The sequence below is a fragment of the Amblyomma americanum genome, chromosome 7 (assembly GCF_052857255.1).
Source record: "Amblyomma americanum isolate KBUSLIRL-KWMA chromosome 7, ASM5285725v1, whole genome shotgun sequence".
Taxonomy (NCBI): domain Eukaryota; kingdom Metazoa; phylum Arthropoda; class Arachnida; order Ixodida; family Ixodidae; genus Amblyomma; species Amblyomma americanum.
This window is the reverse complement of record NC_135503.1, coordinates 24,256,121-24,273,245: the sequence shown is the minus strand read 5'-3', so window position 1 is coordinate 24,273,245 and position 17,125 is coordinate 24,256,121. Positions and strand designations below refer to the sequence as shown.

Here is a 17,125-nt window from a genome sequence, read left to right as displayed (position 1 = left end):
TACAGCTGACTGAGTGGAACTCGGTCACGTGACGAACCACGTGATCAGCCACGGCGCCGCCGCCGGCAGCTGCTCCGCACCACGTGACATCGTGGCGGCGCAGCCACAGGGTGGTGCGCCGCCACGCTGAAGGCTCGAAATGCTATCATAATGTAGCTATCGCTACAAAAAACAAACAACTGCTTTTCTCTAGTACTCTGCTTTGGGCTGGTTGGTTCATATATGAACCAACTACAGAGCTATAGCTACTATAGCTAGAGAGCTCAGTATGCACTAAAGTTATGGTTACCGGGGGCACCTCGCACTAGAGCCAACATAATTTACTTAATTACAAAATTCGGATGGCTCAGTTGGTAATCAGAGCTGCGTGCATTAAACTAAGTATATCCTTCAAGAGTAAGTTCGAATGAATTCACATCACAATCGATGTATACTTAATGAACAGCGTTTGAGGATATTAAGCAAGCAAGCAAGCAGTACAAGGTGTTTATTCTGCAAGTTCAGTGACTGCTTATAAATTCGTGTATGTGGATGGTACGTGGACAGGCATACTACAAGGCTTCCTCAACGAAGGCCTTCGAATCAATACGATTGGTTACCGCATCGTCTGGCTGATTACACCAGTTGGCCGCTGCTCTGGTAAAAACAGGATATGAGAGCAGCATGAGTTGAATGTCTACGTGTGGTCGCACTAAGAAATAGTATTTTCGTAAACGCCATTTCACAACATTGTGCATGTTCACTTCATCCACACAAAAGCATAAGTTGTTTCCCTCTCAAAAACCACCTATCCTCTACAACAGAAAAAAAAAGGGGGGGGGGGGGCGGGGGGTCGGCTTCAAGCTTTTCTTTTATTATAGTAAATTTATGCATTCACTTCTTTAAATATGATACGCGCTTTGCTGCTACCCAGCTTGCTTCTCGTGGGAACTGTATATGCATTCAGTGAATGAGTCACTGAGGAGGCATCATCATCATCACCAGCCTGACTACGCCCACTGCATGACAAAGGCCTCTCCCATATCTCTCCAACTAACCCTGTCATGTGTCAACTGCAGCCACCCTATCGCTTACGAGATATGTTAGTGTATGCCCCATGCCAACCTTCTTTAGTGAACATAGTGCTGAAATGCTTCTCAAACAGTCGGTACTTACTCATGATTCACGCTGCAGCAAGTGTTTCCTTGTTAAGATAATATTTAACACACACGCCACTGATCAGTGATCACGGGACAAATTATCGGCCGGGAAAACTGTTATCGTCAGTCTTTCACTCTATTTATTAGACCATCTGCGCCACTGCATCTTCGACTGTGATTTTTGTAGTTGTTGCGCCTTATTTACAGCATGACACATCGTTTACATTTCAAGAAACAACCCTCGACAGCTGGAGTTATGCGCTTGCAGCACGCCGCTTCATACAGACATCCAATTGTTCGGCCCCATTTATTGCCCTGCAGGCAGATGGTTTATGGTTTATGAGTGGTTAACGTCACAAAGCGACTAAGGTTGTGAGGGACGCCGTAGTGAAGGGCTCCGAAAATTTCGACCACTTGGGGCTCTTTAACGTGCACTGGCATCACATAGCACACGGGCCTCTAGAATTTCGCCTCCATCGAAATTTTGGTCGCTGCGGCCGGGATCGAACCCGCGTCTTTCGGCCAACAGCCGAGCACCATAGCCACTCAGCCACCGTGGCGGCATCCTGCAGGCAATTCTGCAATGTTTAAAGGGACCTTAATTTCATTACATACAACGCCAGTCTATAGGCTACGTAATGTGAAAAAAATAGCTCAAGCGTGAAGTACACGGGCCGACTTACAATGGTATTTTCTGCACTTCTGTACTGCGAGTGGCGACATCCTAACATGACCAGCTTCACTATAGCCACGCCTTGCAAATTGTTTATGAAAAATGATTACACCCCCAACGTGATGAAACGAGATATACATTAATTTGTGTTTTGGAAAATTGTTTTCACGGTGATGGGTAACTAACGGAGAAGGCAAAGCGCAAAAAGCCTAAAAATTCTTGAAAATAATAGCAAAGTCGCCGTGGTGTCGCCATAAGTATACGTGACACAATGATTTTGTGACGTAAGTCTAGACGTTAGGATCGAGGTTGACCTCTGCGGTGCTAGATACGCATTCGAGCATATCGCGAATTTCCCGAAAATTTTCGCACTGAACGAATGGCAGGTTAACTAATTTTATTAATCTTGTGTGACATTTCTCAGAAACTCGAGTGGGAGGGCCTTCTTCGAAGCTACCTAAAAATAGATATAGCTTACACTCAACTACTGCTGCCCTAGCTGTTACACATTATTGAAAATAATAGAACTGATGTAACAAAGTGGTGAAGCAAAAGTTTGTAAGTACTATTTTTTGATTATGCAGGCGTGCTTTTATTGTGAGCATGTTTTTTTTTTCTAGTTTTCCCGTTTGCTGATTCCATATTGTGCGTATACTTATATGCTTGTGTTCATGCATTTCATGTTGCGTGTAAGCGCGCTCCATTTATCTGCAAGCTTCACACCTGATAGTCTAGATCCTTCCGAAATGTCAAAACTTGCTTTGCATTGACAATCCTAGCTTTCTGACCAAATCGGGGCTGTCGCTTACTGTATCCGCCTATTTGGCCTATCTACCTTTACAGCAGCTTTTCTGCTGCTGCTCCATCCTGAATAAGAAGAACAGATTACTGGATTTGACTTGAGAAAAGTGCCCCATTGACACCAGATAGCTGCCCTCTCCGGTAGTGCTGTGCCGTGTCAGGTTCTGTGTCTCCAGACCACCGTGGGTCGCGTTTCGGCCATACGGTCAACTTTGAACAATGAAAACAAGAGAACTACGAAGTACAGCTGAAAGAAATTTTTCACTCTTAACGAAATATGCATGGCCCACAAATGTACCAAACGTGCAAGTGTTTTGTCAATTAGATGGGAAGCTATTGAGCAGCTAATATTGGTCATTTCTGTCAATTTTGGTCTTTTTTTTAGAGCGCCAGTTCTAAGTAACTATCTACTGAAGCCAAAAACCGCTCAATCAATATACCGAGATTAATATTTTATATAAACGCTGTAGAACTCGCCCCCCCCCCCCTTTTTTTTGTGCAATAGTTTCTTTTTTCAATAAACATGACGCGAGCAGGCAAGTCGAACAAGAGTATTGTTTTATGCGCTACGTTTTTTGCCCACTGCACTCGTACCAACAATCACTGAAATTAACAATGCATGCCATTGAAATGTAAACAAATTTATCTTTCTAATGAGCTAAAAACTTGTCTTTCCGTCATAAGCGGAAGGACTACAGTGATCGCGCAAACATCGTGAAAAATAGCCAGTGTCCCCCCCCCAAACACACACACACACGCACACACACACACACACACACACACACACACACACACACACACACACACACACACACACACACACACACACACACACACACACACACACACACACACACACATGTGCTGTGTGCAAACAGTTCGCGTCCTCCGATTCCGTGATAACAAAACGAACACGGAATACGAAATATATCCGTCACCCACACTTTGCTTAAGATTTTCAGAAAGCAGGCCTAAGACTAGGGGATTCAGTTTTGCTATGAAAACGGCAAGTACTGCACCGCCTAAATGCACAGGAGCGGCTTCTTCGAAGAGGAAAAAAAGCTCGTGCAGTCGACGGCACACCATAAGCCTCCTCCCACACTGTAAACACTAATACGCCTATATATATGAGAGTAGAGAGTAAGCTGTAATCTAGCCCACTCGTTAAAGGAAGTGCGCTATAGGACAGCTTAATCCCTTTCTACCCCTTACTGTTTAGAGCGCATGTGAAAGGGCATCATGGTATGGCACGATGCCATGGCGTAATCGAGAGTAATATGTCCCACACATGTAGTGCCTCGATGGAAACAAACGGGAACAACCCGGCACCAACACGCCCCGCTGTTTGAATTTATTTTCATGGCGCTTTTAACTGGATGCTACGAAAAAGACGTTAGAGTCGTCCTAGGATGTATCGCGGACTAGTCTAGGGTCATTTTGCTATCACCGAAGTAAAAGCGCGGTGAAAAGAAATTGAAACAGCGGAGCGTGTACGCACCGGGTTGTTCGCGTTTCTTTCCATCGAGGCAGTACATACGTGGACTATGCTAACGCCATTTCCAAAACATAAGACATTCGCAAGGTGCCCGGGCCGCTTCGCTTACGACATGAACACTCTAAACAAAAAGGTGTAAAAAGGGAGTAAACTCTCCTGCAGCGCACACCCTTTCGTAGAAGGGTGTGCTTACTCCTTTTACTCCCATATTGCGTATTCGTGTTTAGAGCGTACTGCATCTGCCAAAAGTACCGGCCAACAGCGTTTTCTTCTCAGCTGTGAAGTGAAGCACTTGCAGCACTTCTAACAACTAAAATGTTCTCGAAATTGAGGGCAACGATTCCCCTTACGTTACACAGATTTAGAGCTTAAAGGGTGTCATAAGCGCTCGCTGCACGGCTAAGAAACACGTCCAGTTGCTTGGTCACTTATGGCAAAGACGGTACACACTTTCGACATCCGAAACACGCTGGGAATAATGAAACGTAACATTCCCTTTTCTATGGCTCAGTTCAGATTCGGCTGCCAAGTCTCGCGCTTCCAGCGCGTGGATAACGACGCGGGAAAGCCGACGCTATCGCGAATTCGAACAATAGCTCGTTTTCTGCCAACCTCGTGACGCCGCATCCAACATTGTATGATAGGGTTTCACTCCCTCTCGTCGCCAACTCTAGCGCTGCTGTATTCGTTTAGCCCTGACGTGTTGAATGTGACGCTCCCTCCTTACGCACGGTTTTTAGCCTGATCCCAGGCGTGCTACTATGCATAAGGTTTCGTCAAGCTACATGCTCACAACGCTGTTATCAAAGCTCGTTATGACAGCCTGAAAGAAAAACACTACAGATTTGGGTGTGTGATAAATTCTTTTTGATCTATCAGGAGTACATCACGATGATGTTATAAATTCAGTAATTGTTTTGGTGCAAGATAGTCAAGAATCTGCCCAGTTTATACACTGGAAAATGGAACCTATAGCCCCAAATAACTTGGGCGTTTACGAGTATTGAAAGAACTGCAAAATCAGCTTACCATATAGTGGTATACCATATACCATACGGTATGGTATATATGGTATATATACCATATACCATATGGTATGGTATGGTACCATATGGTATACCATATACCATATGGTTATACCATATACCATATGGTATATGGTGCCATATACCATGGTATACCATATACCATATGGTATATGGTGCCATATACCATGGTATACCATATACTGGTAAGCTGATGCAACCAAATATTTTTGATATTCATTATATCCACGGTCTATTTGAATGTTATAGATCATTTACATTCACACATATGACTGCCCCATTCTTTCCCAACACCTGGCATGGAGTAACAGCATTTACACGCTACGCTGCAAGGCTGACACGATTATGCAGACAGAACCAAAAAAGAAGGTGACGTCCTCTATACAAAAAAAAAGGCGTCTGAATTTTTTTTGTGCAATGTGTTAAAAAAAAACTGCGCACAGGTTTCTCGTGACCTTGACACGGAAGCCTTCCACTCGTCTCCGTACTGACTGATTAACGCACACGAGCTAATAACAGCTGTGAACACGCACTGCATCGGCCATAATAAAGAGAGGCTTTCTCAAAACACTTCGTTTTTTATCTGCTTCCTGCATAACAGTGTGCAGTGGAAAGGAGATCAGAAAGAGAGAGAAAAATATGTCGCAAGGGACACGGAGCTCTATATAATCTCATTCCGTCCATTTAATATGTTCCCCCATGTACGCACGCACTGCTTCGAATGGCAGATGCCAGTGTGGCGCAGCTGCACCGGCGTTTTGATAATAACCGGGAAAATGCGTTCTTGTTTTCACTTCCGCCCTAATTTCGTCAACGCAGAGATGCTTATGTCGATTTCAGGGTGCAAGATAAAAAAAAAGAAAATAGATAAATGTCCTTGGAAATCGGGCCTCATGTGTTTCAGCGTACCTGTCGATCGAATCCAAACACATGCGCTCATTTTCAGATGTGACTCGGTGTTGCAAAGAATCGTTCCCTGCGTATGATAGCTCTGCCAGCAGTGACTGCGGCGTTTGGCTGCTGAGCACGAAGTAGTGGGTTCGAATGCTATCCGCGGTGGCCAATGGAAGCGTAATGCAAAAACGGCCGTGTGCTGCACGATGTCAGAGCATATATATACAGCATAGGTGCATGGTCCAAGTGACTGATCAACCTCGCGCGGATACTTTGGATACCAGTGAGGACAGGTAAGACGCTGATACAGCGTAAGTTCATGCATTTAATTAATTAAATAAGGAATCCAACAAGAAGAGCGACCACCAACCGACTGTATATACACTTGATATTACCTGCCACATGCCTTCTACCCCCTCTTCCTTTTAATAGCTGGAATAGGGATCCTTTTTAGTTACAGCTGCTTCTCCTACGCTCGCGTAAATGTACTCGAAGTTATCCTGAACCATACATCCTCAAACATAGCGCATAGCGTTTCCATTGACCGCCAGCAAGTTTTACCGAGCCATACGCAGAGTACATGATTTTCGCGCTGCCCTTTCATCAAAAGTACTGCAGTTAAGTAGCAGTATGCAAACCGAATTCTATAGGAAGGGCCTATCCCATCTAGTTACGACACAAAAGACCATCGTATCCCTTTGTTCTATGCTAACAGCGTGAAAGATATGCGGCAAGATTAAAACAACGGAAAGATATGACTGAGCAGTAACTCTCACCTCTTTCTTGTGTTCCATTTGTTCTTGTATGGGGTCTTTACCGCTGTTAGCTTAGAACGACGCCAACTTGCCTTGCTATGCCTTTCCGGCGAACAAAATCGCAGCTGTATGGCTCGACTTCCTGCAAAGAGGTTTATGGTTTAGGAGGGTTTAACGTCCCAAAGCGACTCAGGCTATGAGGGACGCCGTAGTGAAGGGCTCCGGAAATTTCGACCACCTGGGGTTCTTTAACGTGCACTGACATCGCACAGTACACGGGCCTCTAGAATTGCGCCTCCATCGAAATTCGACCACCGCGGCCGGGATCGAACCCGCGTCTTTCGGGCCAACAGCCGAGCGCCATAACCACTCAGCCACCGCGGCGGCTTTCCTGCAAAGAGGATTATGTTCGGGACAGGCGTTTCAGGTCTACAATGTAACTGAGAAATGCGACAACAGGGCATACAATGATTTCCTTTCTTTTTTCCTTCAGAAGGGTTGAAGAAATTAAAGGTTTGGTTTGGTTTATGGAGGTTCAGCGTCCCAAAGCGACTCAGGCTATGAGGGACGCCGTAGTGAAGTGCTCCGGAAATTTCGACCACCTGGAGTTCTTTAACGTGCACTGACACCGCACAGCACACGGGCCTCTAGAATTTCGCCTCCACCGAAAATCGACCGCTGCGGCCGGGATCGAACCCGCGTCTTTCTGAAGGAATTAAGAGTAAATTTTTAATTTACACACGCGCAGTGAGAAAATTATTCGGACGCCGTTGGCGTGATCAGAGTGGAGTCACTACAGGGCATATTTAAAGCGCCCGTGTGATTATAGTAGGATACAACTTTAAAAAACAGCATTTGATAACAGTGCACGGGTCATGGTCCGCGGAGCCCTGTATTACTCATGCTGACCAATTACAACATTAAACGAAATCAGCTTTTGTTTCACTATAGCAAACAAGCCAGAGCTATGAAACCTTCTGACTATATAATTTCGTCTTCGGACCAGCTTCTATAGAAGGACTATAGAAAACAAATTTTTTCTCGCGTTTATTCTTCTTCCAAACAATGCGTTTGACTATACCTAGAGCACCACATGGCATTCGCCTACGATAGCTGAATAATTTATAACTGAATTTCTTTTCTCATGCTGTTTGGGTTTCACCAACCAAAAGATGGTTTTAACATGCTTAAGGTCACGTGAGGCACGAAAAAAAAAAACGGCACTATAACTGCTGATATACGTCGTTTGTTGTAATTCTAGCTCTTGAAGCGGGCTGGTTAAGTCGTGCTGCGTGTTAAAAATATGCGTATCAACGTTTATATCACAGTTTTTCCGTCCCTCACGTGGTGTAAATGCCAGCTTCACATCATAGCCTCACACCCATCGTTCGGTTGATGAAACCGAAACAGCACGAGAGAAGAAATTCATTTATAAATTATTTAGTGGTGGTTGGCGAATACCATGCACGTTGGCATCCATGTATTCTAAGTTCTAATGCATCATTTGAAGAGAAAACACGCAATCAAATTAAGTGTCTATGGTCCTTTAAGGCAACCAGAAAAGGTTTCACGACGGAGTACTTTGTGTGTGACGGTCCTGAATGGGGGTGGAGCTTCACCGCACATTAAAGTAGTGCGGCAAGGCTATCAAATCGGTGGCAGTTTCGCCCCTGACGGCAGTGGTTGGGAATGGAGAAGGAAATTACGCCCTCATTCCCCCCCCCCCCCCCCCCCCTTGGAAAAGTTCGCCCACCGGTGTCTGACTGACTCTAGAGGATATTGCTCTGACCCCCTTGCCCCTGAATCCCTGCGCACGTGCGCTAAAGAGTCCGCACGATGGCCGAACACACATATAAGCTTCCGCTTCGATGCACAGTTTATTAACATCTGCGGCGCCGATGAAGTGTTAATGGCCCCGACATGGCTGTAGTGCATGCGGAGGCAAATGGTAGCTTCGGCATGGCGAACAACGACCAGTTGAAAAGGTCAAACACGCTCTCACAAAAAAAAAAACGCCTGGGGACAATCGTTAACAACTGTTTTTACGCGATTGCCAGCGCTCTCTCTCCCTTCAAATAGTGAGTCCAAACTGATAAACTCGCTTCCCTGATAAACAACTTTAGCGATACTCAGTGCAAGTGTAAATCTGTGCTCTAGTCATTCAGATGCCCTGACCATGACGTCAGATAAATGCGATAAGGAATCATAATCTCTTGCCTGTTCCTACTGATTATGCATTTTCTTTATTTATTTACTTTTATTAACTGTTAGTGCGAAAGCATTTCCAGCCGCACTTGCCGGGTTTCAGCGGTCTGTGTCTTTGTGTGAAGACTCTGAGTAGCAAGTGTAACTGCCTCACTGGGTAAGTGGACACCTCAATCACGCTGTGAGGTACAGCCCCCGTCAAAAGTGCACAGCCCAAGGTGTTCGCTTCCAAGCTGTTTAGCAGGGCTCCCTAGAACATCTAGCAATCCAAAGCTTGGGAGGATCGAGCACTCGAAGACATTTATCGTTCGAGAGATTACGCTCGCTATGCATGCATAACCTGCAGGCGCACGGTGAAGGCCTCGCAAGCAAATCCCTTGGGCTGTACACTTATGACGGGGGGGGGGGGCACCCGACCTGGAGGACCAGCGTCTTTTCGTTCGCCGGACTGAAACGGCGTCGAGGGCTGTTGGGGTGTCCTGGTCTGAGGGCCCCACTACCAGTCCCACAACATGTGCTTCCCCCCCCCCCCTCCCACACCCTCAAGTAATAAATGTTTCTCAAACACACACACCAGGAAAAATATATCTGTTTTCGCACAATATTTCGTGCTTAGCAGTGCTCTACCACCAGCAATTTTTAATTGACACTCGCTTGACCATTTCTTAAGTTTTACCTTTCTCATCTTGCTGTTCGTATTGCTATTTGTTTACCTTTCCTTAACTGCCCTTCTCATCACCTTCGTCTGCTCTTACTAGTAGCAGTCCCTGTCCTTACCTTCCCTTACCTGTCCTGTTTCTTGGAGATCGCCTCTTCGGCCGAGATTCATAACCAAAAGACGGAGCTTCCGTTCTTACGCGAATAATCAACATGGTTTGGCCGTTTTCCCTGAGGCAAGAAACTGGAGCCGGTTTTTCCTTATCTCGATTTCTTTGAAGTTTCTTTCAGCAATCTTTTTTCCATTTATTTATAGTTCTCAATTGGCTTTACAATTCCGTTTTTTTTCTCTCTCTCTCTCTTCAGGATGGTGAACTTTACGCGGGCGGAAACCTGCTGTTGCTGTAAACTTCCGTTTTAAAGCTGGTCGAAAAGGCCAGAGTCTAGGCGATAAAAAGAGGCATGATATGGGATTGTGAAATTCTTCTTCATAATGTCTGCCACATTTCATTTGTTTGGGTGACTCCCCGCACATACAGAGCGCGCGAATGCTATCCAGAATGAGGAAATGCTGCAGTTGGCACAGTGCGTCGAATCATCACTCAGGGAGAGTTTTTCCTGCGCAGAATGAAAGCCTGTAATAATAACTGAATAAGCTGTTCTAGTAACGTAGGCCTATGACTTTGAACTCTTACCCCATCTGCCCATACCAGACTTTCGCTCGTTCTACAAAGGAAAAGAAGAAAAAAAAGCCAGAAAAAAAAAACAATAACCTTTCGATCGTGTCACTACCTATGACCTTTCGCGGCTGATAGCGCAGCCCCAAGAGGAAACCTTCGTTTCTTTTTTGTTTGTTTGTTTTCAAGAAATGGCGAGGCTTGAGCACAGGAAAAGAAGGCGCTTAGAAGATGGAAGGGGTTATGCAAAACAGTTCCAATCCTCGGGCCTGTTAGTATAGATAGCCAGCTCGAACCATTTATGGTAAGCCTCAATAAAATTCAGATGCTTTGTTTCTTTTCGACCAATGCACACACCCTACCAATCATCACCTAGTTACAGCGGCACGGAGGTCGCTGTTTATGACCTGATAACGGCTCGGACCTGCTATGCGTTCGCAAATATAACTGGTGTCATATTTGTCCACCTGTGCTCTTTTAGCGTCATACATCGGGATGAGCTGAGCCTCTTCACGAGAAGCCAGCCAGGTATACGCAAGGAAAGGACTGGGGATGAGGGCTTGAACAAAAAATGGAGCAGAAGAGCGACGGGACCGTATACAGTGTGCAAGCGTTCATTTATACATATTGAAGACAACTGCTCTGAACTCTATGCCGATCTTCTCTTTCAATATTCATTCGATACTTATCCGCAGTTCGCACTTGTCCAGACATTTATTTCTTAATACCTCTCCTAGCGTGTCCGTTCTGCACAGCGCTCTTTACATCCATCGAGTTCACGCTACACCTTATTAAGCCATACCGTATAAATAGGTTTGGTTTATGAGGGCTTAACGTCCCAAAGCGACTCGGGCTGCGAAGGTCGCCGTAGTGAAGGGCTCCAGAAATTTCGACCACCTGGGGCTGTTTACCGTGCACTGACATCGCAGAGTACACGGGCCTCCAGCATTTCGCCTCCATCGAAATGCGACCGCCGTGGCCGGGATCGAACCCGCGTCTTTCGGCTTGCCACCACGGCGGCTATACCGTGTAAATAGGTTTCATTACATTCACTCTTAAAGGAACACTGCAGGATAACTCCATCCAGTTGTTGTTATTGGTAAAAATTGACTCTTTTTGAGTATGCTGACGTTTTTTCAGCAGCAAAAGACGCTTTTATAAGGCTGAGAAAACTGATTTTTAAAATTTTTCCGCCACTCGATTCAAATACGTGGCGCTCACACAGAGAAGGACTGTTTGCCACCGTTTTGAAATGAATGGCGGTGTAGCCTAGCCTCTGAGATCCACACCCAAAAATCGATGTCGACGTAATGCAATTAACTTACGCGATCGGCCGGTGATGGCGACACCTGCATTTCATTTCTTGGCCTTCATTAACTTACAAAAGCTCCGTTTTTAAAGGGAGTAGCATCTTTGTCTTTAGAATACCGCAATCTTACGATACAGTTCAACTTCAGTTTTTCCTCAGCATTCCTTTGAGTCCAACTTTACGTCCACTGCACTTTGTCCTTGCTCCAATGCTTCTTGTACGCGCGGAGCATATATACTTAGTGCGAAACTGTCTCATAGGAGGGAGGACAACTACAAGAAACCTGTCGCTTTGGTCTAACTGCCCCTGGACACAGGGCGACTTCTGTACTTTTTATGAACACCCCCTCCCCCCCTTTCCCTCACCGGCCTTCACTTTGTCTTTCTTGGTTATGATGGAGTTTAGCGTCCCAAAGCAACTCAGGCTATGAGGGACGCCATGGTAGAGGGTCCGGCTTCTGCTCGAAAACTTCGCTACTTTTTCGAAGGTCCCATTCCCTTTCTCTCGTGACTGCACGCCTAGCCGCGCGGCAGAGCTCTTTTGTAGGGTGCCTCGATGCGCGCCCGCTCTCCGAGCGGGCGCGCATCGAGGCACCCTACTCTTTTGAAGCTCCTGGCGCTCTCTGCCGGCGTTTACAGGGCTGTTTCTGTCGAAAGAGTCTAAGCGCACTCCCACACAGAACCAGCAAAAAAAAAAAAAACAGCCATCGAAGTCATTCAGATGTTCCGAGGCAAGAAAATAGCAGCGACATTTACGCGCGTCTGGAAAGGGTCTGAGCGAGCAGGAAACGCGAAACTGCGCGCGAGCGTGCCACAGCTGTGCGCGGGCGCAGTTGCAGAGACGCCCCGAGCGGCCGTTCAGCTCGGCGGCGGCCCCCCCACGAGGCCAGGCGCAGAATAAAGGCGCGCAATAGCGACACTTACAACGGCGCAAGCAGGAGTTCGAAGGGCCGGCGGAATTGGCGCGTGACGCGGGGCTCACTGTTCGCAGTGGCATATTTATCGTCAAGACGTGAAGGGAAAGAGGGCGCTGCGAGAACGAGACATTTGTTCGTCACAAAATACACGTCTGCTTTGCCGGCTGCAACTCTTAATAATTGTCAAAGAATGCTGCGTATGTTGTCTGAATTTGTTATCGGGACAGTTTAACAATATTGCGAAACTGTGAAGAGTGCAGATTCACTTTTTTATATTTTTGTAAATATTGTAAATAGTGTATATAACGTTCTGCCTTGTCCTTTCTCGCTATGGTTTTCCTTAGTACCACTGTGCTCTGTGCTTCTTGTTATCCTCTTGTTGTCCCTTCAATTCCGTCGGCAGCAGCTCGGGTACTTAAGATATGAGATAACAATTGCCGTGGCTGGCAACATCTTTTCCTTCGCTTTTGTATTTTTTTTAGTAATAAACCACTACTATAGTGTATACTGCTAAGTGCTCTGTGGTCAAGAGGCCATACTAACCTAGCTTGGTCACTATCCATGTTGACTGTTGCCTATGTGCCATAAAACCCTCACTCACACATAAACACACATAAAACACACCAACACAACACCCATGTTGACTGGCACAGCATTAATAACTTCCATCGAAGTTACTTAATTATTACACGTTCGCAAGCGAATGCCCGCAGCAACACCCTTTATATCCCACGTACTAATTACTGGTGTAAAGCGGGTATTCTGCAAATCACCTGCGCCATATGCGTCAGAAGAAACCATATGTGCCAGTGATGCATCCTTATCGTTTAATTCCCGGCCACTGAATTTTCCGAGGATGTGCGCAGGATGCGAACGAATGTCGAAAAGTCGATCGTGCACGGTGTGTATACAAGGGCATGCCACTGGGATGTCCACGTACTTGCTATAGATAACCATAAGTTATCGCTGGGAGTCAACTGTGTAGTTGGTGTAGCGCGCAGCATGCTTTGATGCTGTGCCATTGCTGCTATCTGACTTGAGTTCCATTTCATCATAGGCAGTTGAAATAATTTTGAATATCTTTGACGGTCATATCACAGCTTTATTTTAATTTCAGCACGTATACGCAAGGTTAACCGCATGTTACGCCTACTCGTTTAAGACATTTCGCTTTATCTGCCTCACTCTGAAAGGAAATCATTTATAACTACGTCATGACTCAGCCAACACTTGCTGCAGTCGACTTTCCTCTTCCGACTAAACTTCTGGATAAGGAGGTTCTCTTATATTCGCGTGAGCATGGTATTCTGAGATTTCGCTTGCGGATGCCTTTGACTGCCTGCGGTCATGTCTGCTTAATTGTGTTCGGTACTACTGGTTGCCGAACATATTATACGAATCGGCCGAGTTTAACGTGACTTACGGCCCCTTTTCAAGCGGACAAACCAAAACGGCGTGCACTATCATCTCGATGGCACCTTCATTTACTGTTAGCCGCGTTTTGAACTTAATCGCTTTTAAAAGCAGGCGCCGGTGTGCACGTAAACACACAAATACTGGGCGTTATGCGCGCGTCGTTGAAAGCGCCAGCAACCGGCGCGACTTGATACTTTCGACTGGACTCTGAGATCAGTTGCGGGATATAGGAACGCCCCTTTGTCAACGCCCTCTCCACGGCGATACCGCCCTTTGCGCCGTCGCGCGCCGCGTCACGTGCGTGATGCGATGTGGGCGGTGGACTAGCCGTGTACGTTGCAACATAAAAGTACTTTTACGGAGTTTGTACGGAGTGGTGTGCGTCGCCGCTGTGCCGAAAAACTTCCTTTGAGCGGCACATTTACCGGACGCGGTTGCACAGCTGACAGCGTAGCGACTCCGCGAATTTCCGGCGCAAATGCTTCAAATACAGGCGCCTGCATCGATGCAGGCTTTCTTTCGTTATCAAGCTGGGCGGTCCCAGTGCCTCTCGCTCACGTGCTTCTTGTTTAGAGGGTGACGGGCAGTCTGCAACACGATATGCCTGAAACACTCTGTTGTTAGCACCGCTGCCGCAAGGACCAGGCGGCGGATGCCACGATGTGTGCCGTGTCTGTGAACGGCGACTGGGCCGGTTCATCGAGCGACGAGCGACTGACGGAATGCAGTTCTGGTGGCTCGGGCTCCGGCAGCTTCGACGAGAAGCTGCGCCGCTACTTGGAACGATACAGCCTCGGGTCGTCAATCAACGACAGCGGCAGTCGCTGCAGAATTGCGACGCGCACGGACTCATCGGCGGCGCAGCACGAGGAAGTTCGCGAGCAACTTGCACGCCATCCTGAGGCCATGGAGCGTTACATGAGGGTAAAGCTTCGGCGGTTTTTTATGAATCCGCTAGAGAAGTGGCGCTACAGTGGACGCTACCCGTGGAAACTAACGCTGCAGATTTTCAAGCTCATCTTGGTGACAGTACAAGTGATCTTGTTCGGCGTGGAAAGCGCCACCTTTCAGAACCAACACCGGAACACTTACATGGCTCTCGAGCACATTCTGCTCAATGGCTGGGACACGTCGCGGGACGTGCTCATCTATCCGCCGCCCGCGGGGCCCTACGTGGTGGAAACGAAGGCCAAGTTCTACCAGCACGTCAATAACGTCGTGGTCCGCTACAGCAGCATAACGACCGATCCAGTGGGCACCTTCGAGTATGCCTCCCCGGACGGCTCTTTTGAGCCGGCCGTCTTTTGCGAGACCAGCTACAAGGAAGGCCGGGTCTGGCCCTTTAACTCGACACTCAGTTTCGACAGCGGAACTGTCACCAACTGCACAAATATTACCTACCCTTGGATCTCGGATTACGGAGACTGGCGGAACTTCCACCTGCCGCGGTTTCTGGCCAGAGAGATCTCCTTCGACGAGCTGATCACGGCCAGAATTTCCTTCTCACTGAAGGCACTCTACGTGACGAAGACGAACCAGGGCATGTTCTCGGAGTGCTACAAGTATCATCTGTCTGTTGTCTATGATAACTCGAGGCACGACGGCGTAATCGGCATCAAAATGCACCTGATACCGAGCTCAGTCCACTGCCGCAAGAACGTCACGAACGTGGTGTCACGCGCTACTTACACCCTGCGTCAGTGTATGAATGGCCTCACCATAGCAACGTGCGCCTTGTCAGCTTTGTTGTGCGCCCGATCCCTCTACAGGGCCCGAAAGCTCATGCGGAAGACGTCGAAATTTTTCGCCGAGCACTTGCGCAGACAACTGTCATGGAAAGACAAAATGGAATTCATCGACTTCTGGCTTATCGTGATTATTATAGACGATGCTCTGCTGGTGGCTGGGTCTGCTGTAAAGATCCAGATCGAAGAGCGGCTAGTCCCGAGCCTGATGTACAATGCCTGTTCCGTGCTTCTGGGCTGCGGCTGCCTCATGTGCTGGTGCGGACTTCTCCGCTACCTGGGCTACTTCAAGGTGTACAACATCCTCATCTTGACCTTGAAGAAGTCCATCCCCAATGTTATGCGTTTTCTTCTCTGCACTTTGCTCATCTTCAGTGGTTACGTTGTCTGCGGGTGGGTTGTCATCGGCCCGCACCACATCAAGTTCCGGACGGTGTCCACCAGCGCCGAGTGCTTGTTCTCCATCATCAATGGCGACGACATCTTCGCCACGTTCGCCATGTTGTTCGACGGCAAGGACCTGGTCGTGTGGTACTTCGCGCAGCTCTACATGTACAGCTTCGTGATCTTGTTCGTGTACGTTGTGGTCAGTCTGTTCGTGGCCATCTTTGTGGATGCTTACGAGACCATACGCGATGCCCAGACTGGCGAAGAGGAGCTTAGTGTCATGTGGAGTTTCATCTTGGAGTCAGCCGACGAGACTGCCAGCGCGTGCCGCTCTGACAACGACCTCGACAAGCTATGACCGTTGTCCCACGAACTTTCATGACCGGTAAGGACTAGCAGTGCACATCAACTTGACAGCGCTGTCCACAAACTGTACCTAAACGTGGCGCGGCTAAAATCCATGTCTCTCACATTTTGTGCCAACATGCGGATTCTGTTGTTCGAGCTCCTGAGGTCGCGAAAACAATCAACGTGTCCGTTTTTTTTTTTTTTTCGCCACGGTGACGTGCTTTGTGTTCTTCTCCTTGCTGGCTGAGGAGTTGGCGGTTGTGAAAAATAAATATTTAAAACAAGTATATGGAGCCACAAGCACGTTTAAAAGGCCCGGACTGCTGCAGTCGGTTCCCTTTGACTCTAAAGCGATACACTAAACTTTGTGAACGAGATTTCCTTTCAAGTAGTTTCGAGCACGTAACGCGATGCGCTTCAGAGCACAACGCTGGATGCAATGTTCTGTAAGGTCCGAATTAACTGCAGCGCTTGACGGGCAAGTGGGTGGTTCGCCTCACTGTCGGCCGTCCATCGCGAAGCACGGCTTGGACGTCGGGCAACTTCTAAGCAGTTCAGAAACCGGCAGAGGGCAGAAGCGCGATACGCAAGCTAGTGTTCCTATGCGGGAGCATATACAGGAACACTAACGCAAGCGTGCTGCTGTGAAAAGAGGGCATGCG

At 47.4% G+C, this 17,125-nt stretch overlaps 1 protein-coding gene across 1 annotated transcript; it reads left to right on the top strand.

Annotated features, from left to right (window-relative positions):
- The first annotated feature begins 14,287 nt into the window (after nucleotides 1-14,287).
- On the top strand, nucleotides 14,288-16,752 carry LOC144098698 (mucolipin-3-like). Its single transcript, XM_077631516.1, has one exon. It carries the CDS (start codon nucleotides 14,644-14,646, stop codon nucleotides 16,471-16,473), a length of 1,830 nt encoding a protein of 609 aa, XP_077487642.1. The 5' UTR covers nucleotides 14,288-14,643; the 3' UTR covers nucleotides 16,474-16,752.
- Nucleotides 16,753-17,125: the final 373 nt, after the last annotated feature.

Bases quoted from the DNA above. Each gene is read 5' to 3' on its own strand.
- LOC144098698 (XM_077631516.1), top strand. From the start codon at position 14,644: ATGTGTGCCGTGTCTGTGAACGGCGACTGGGCCGGTTCATCGAGCGAC.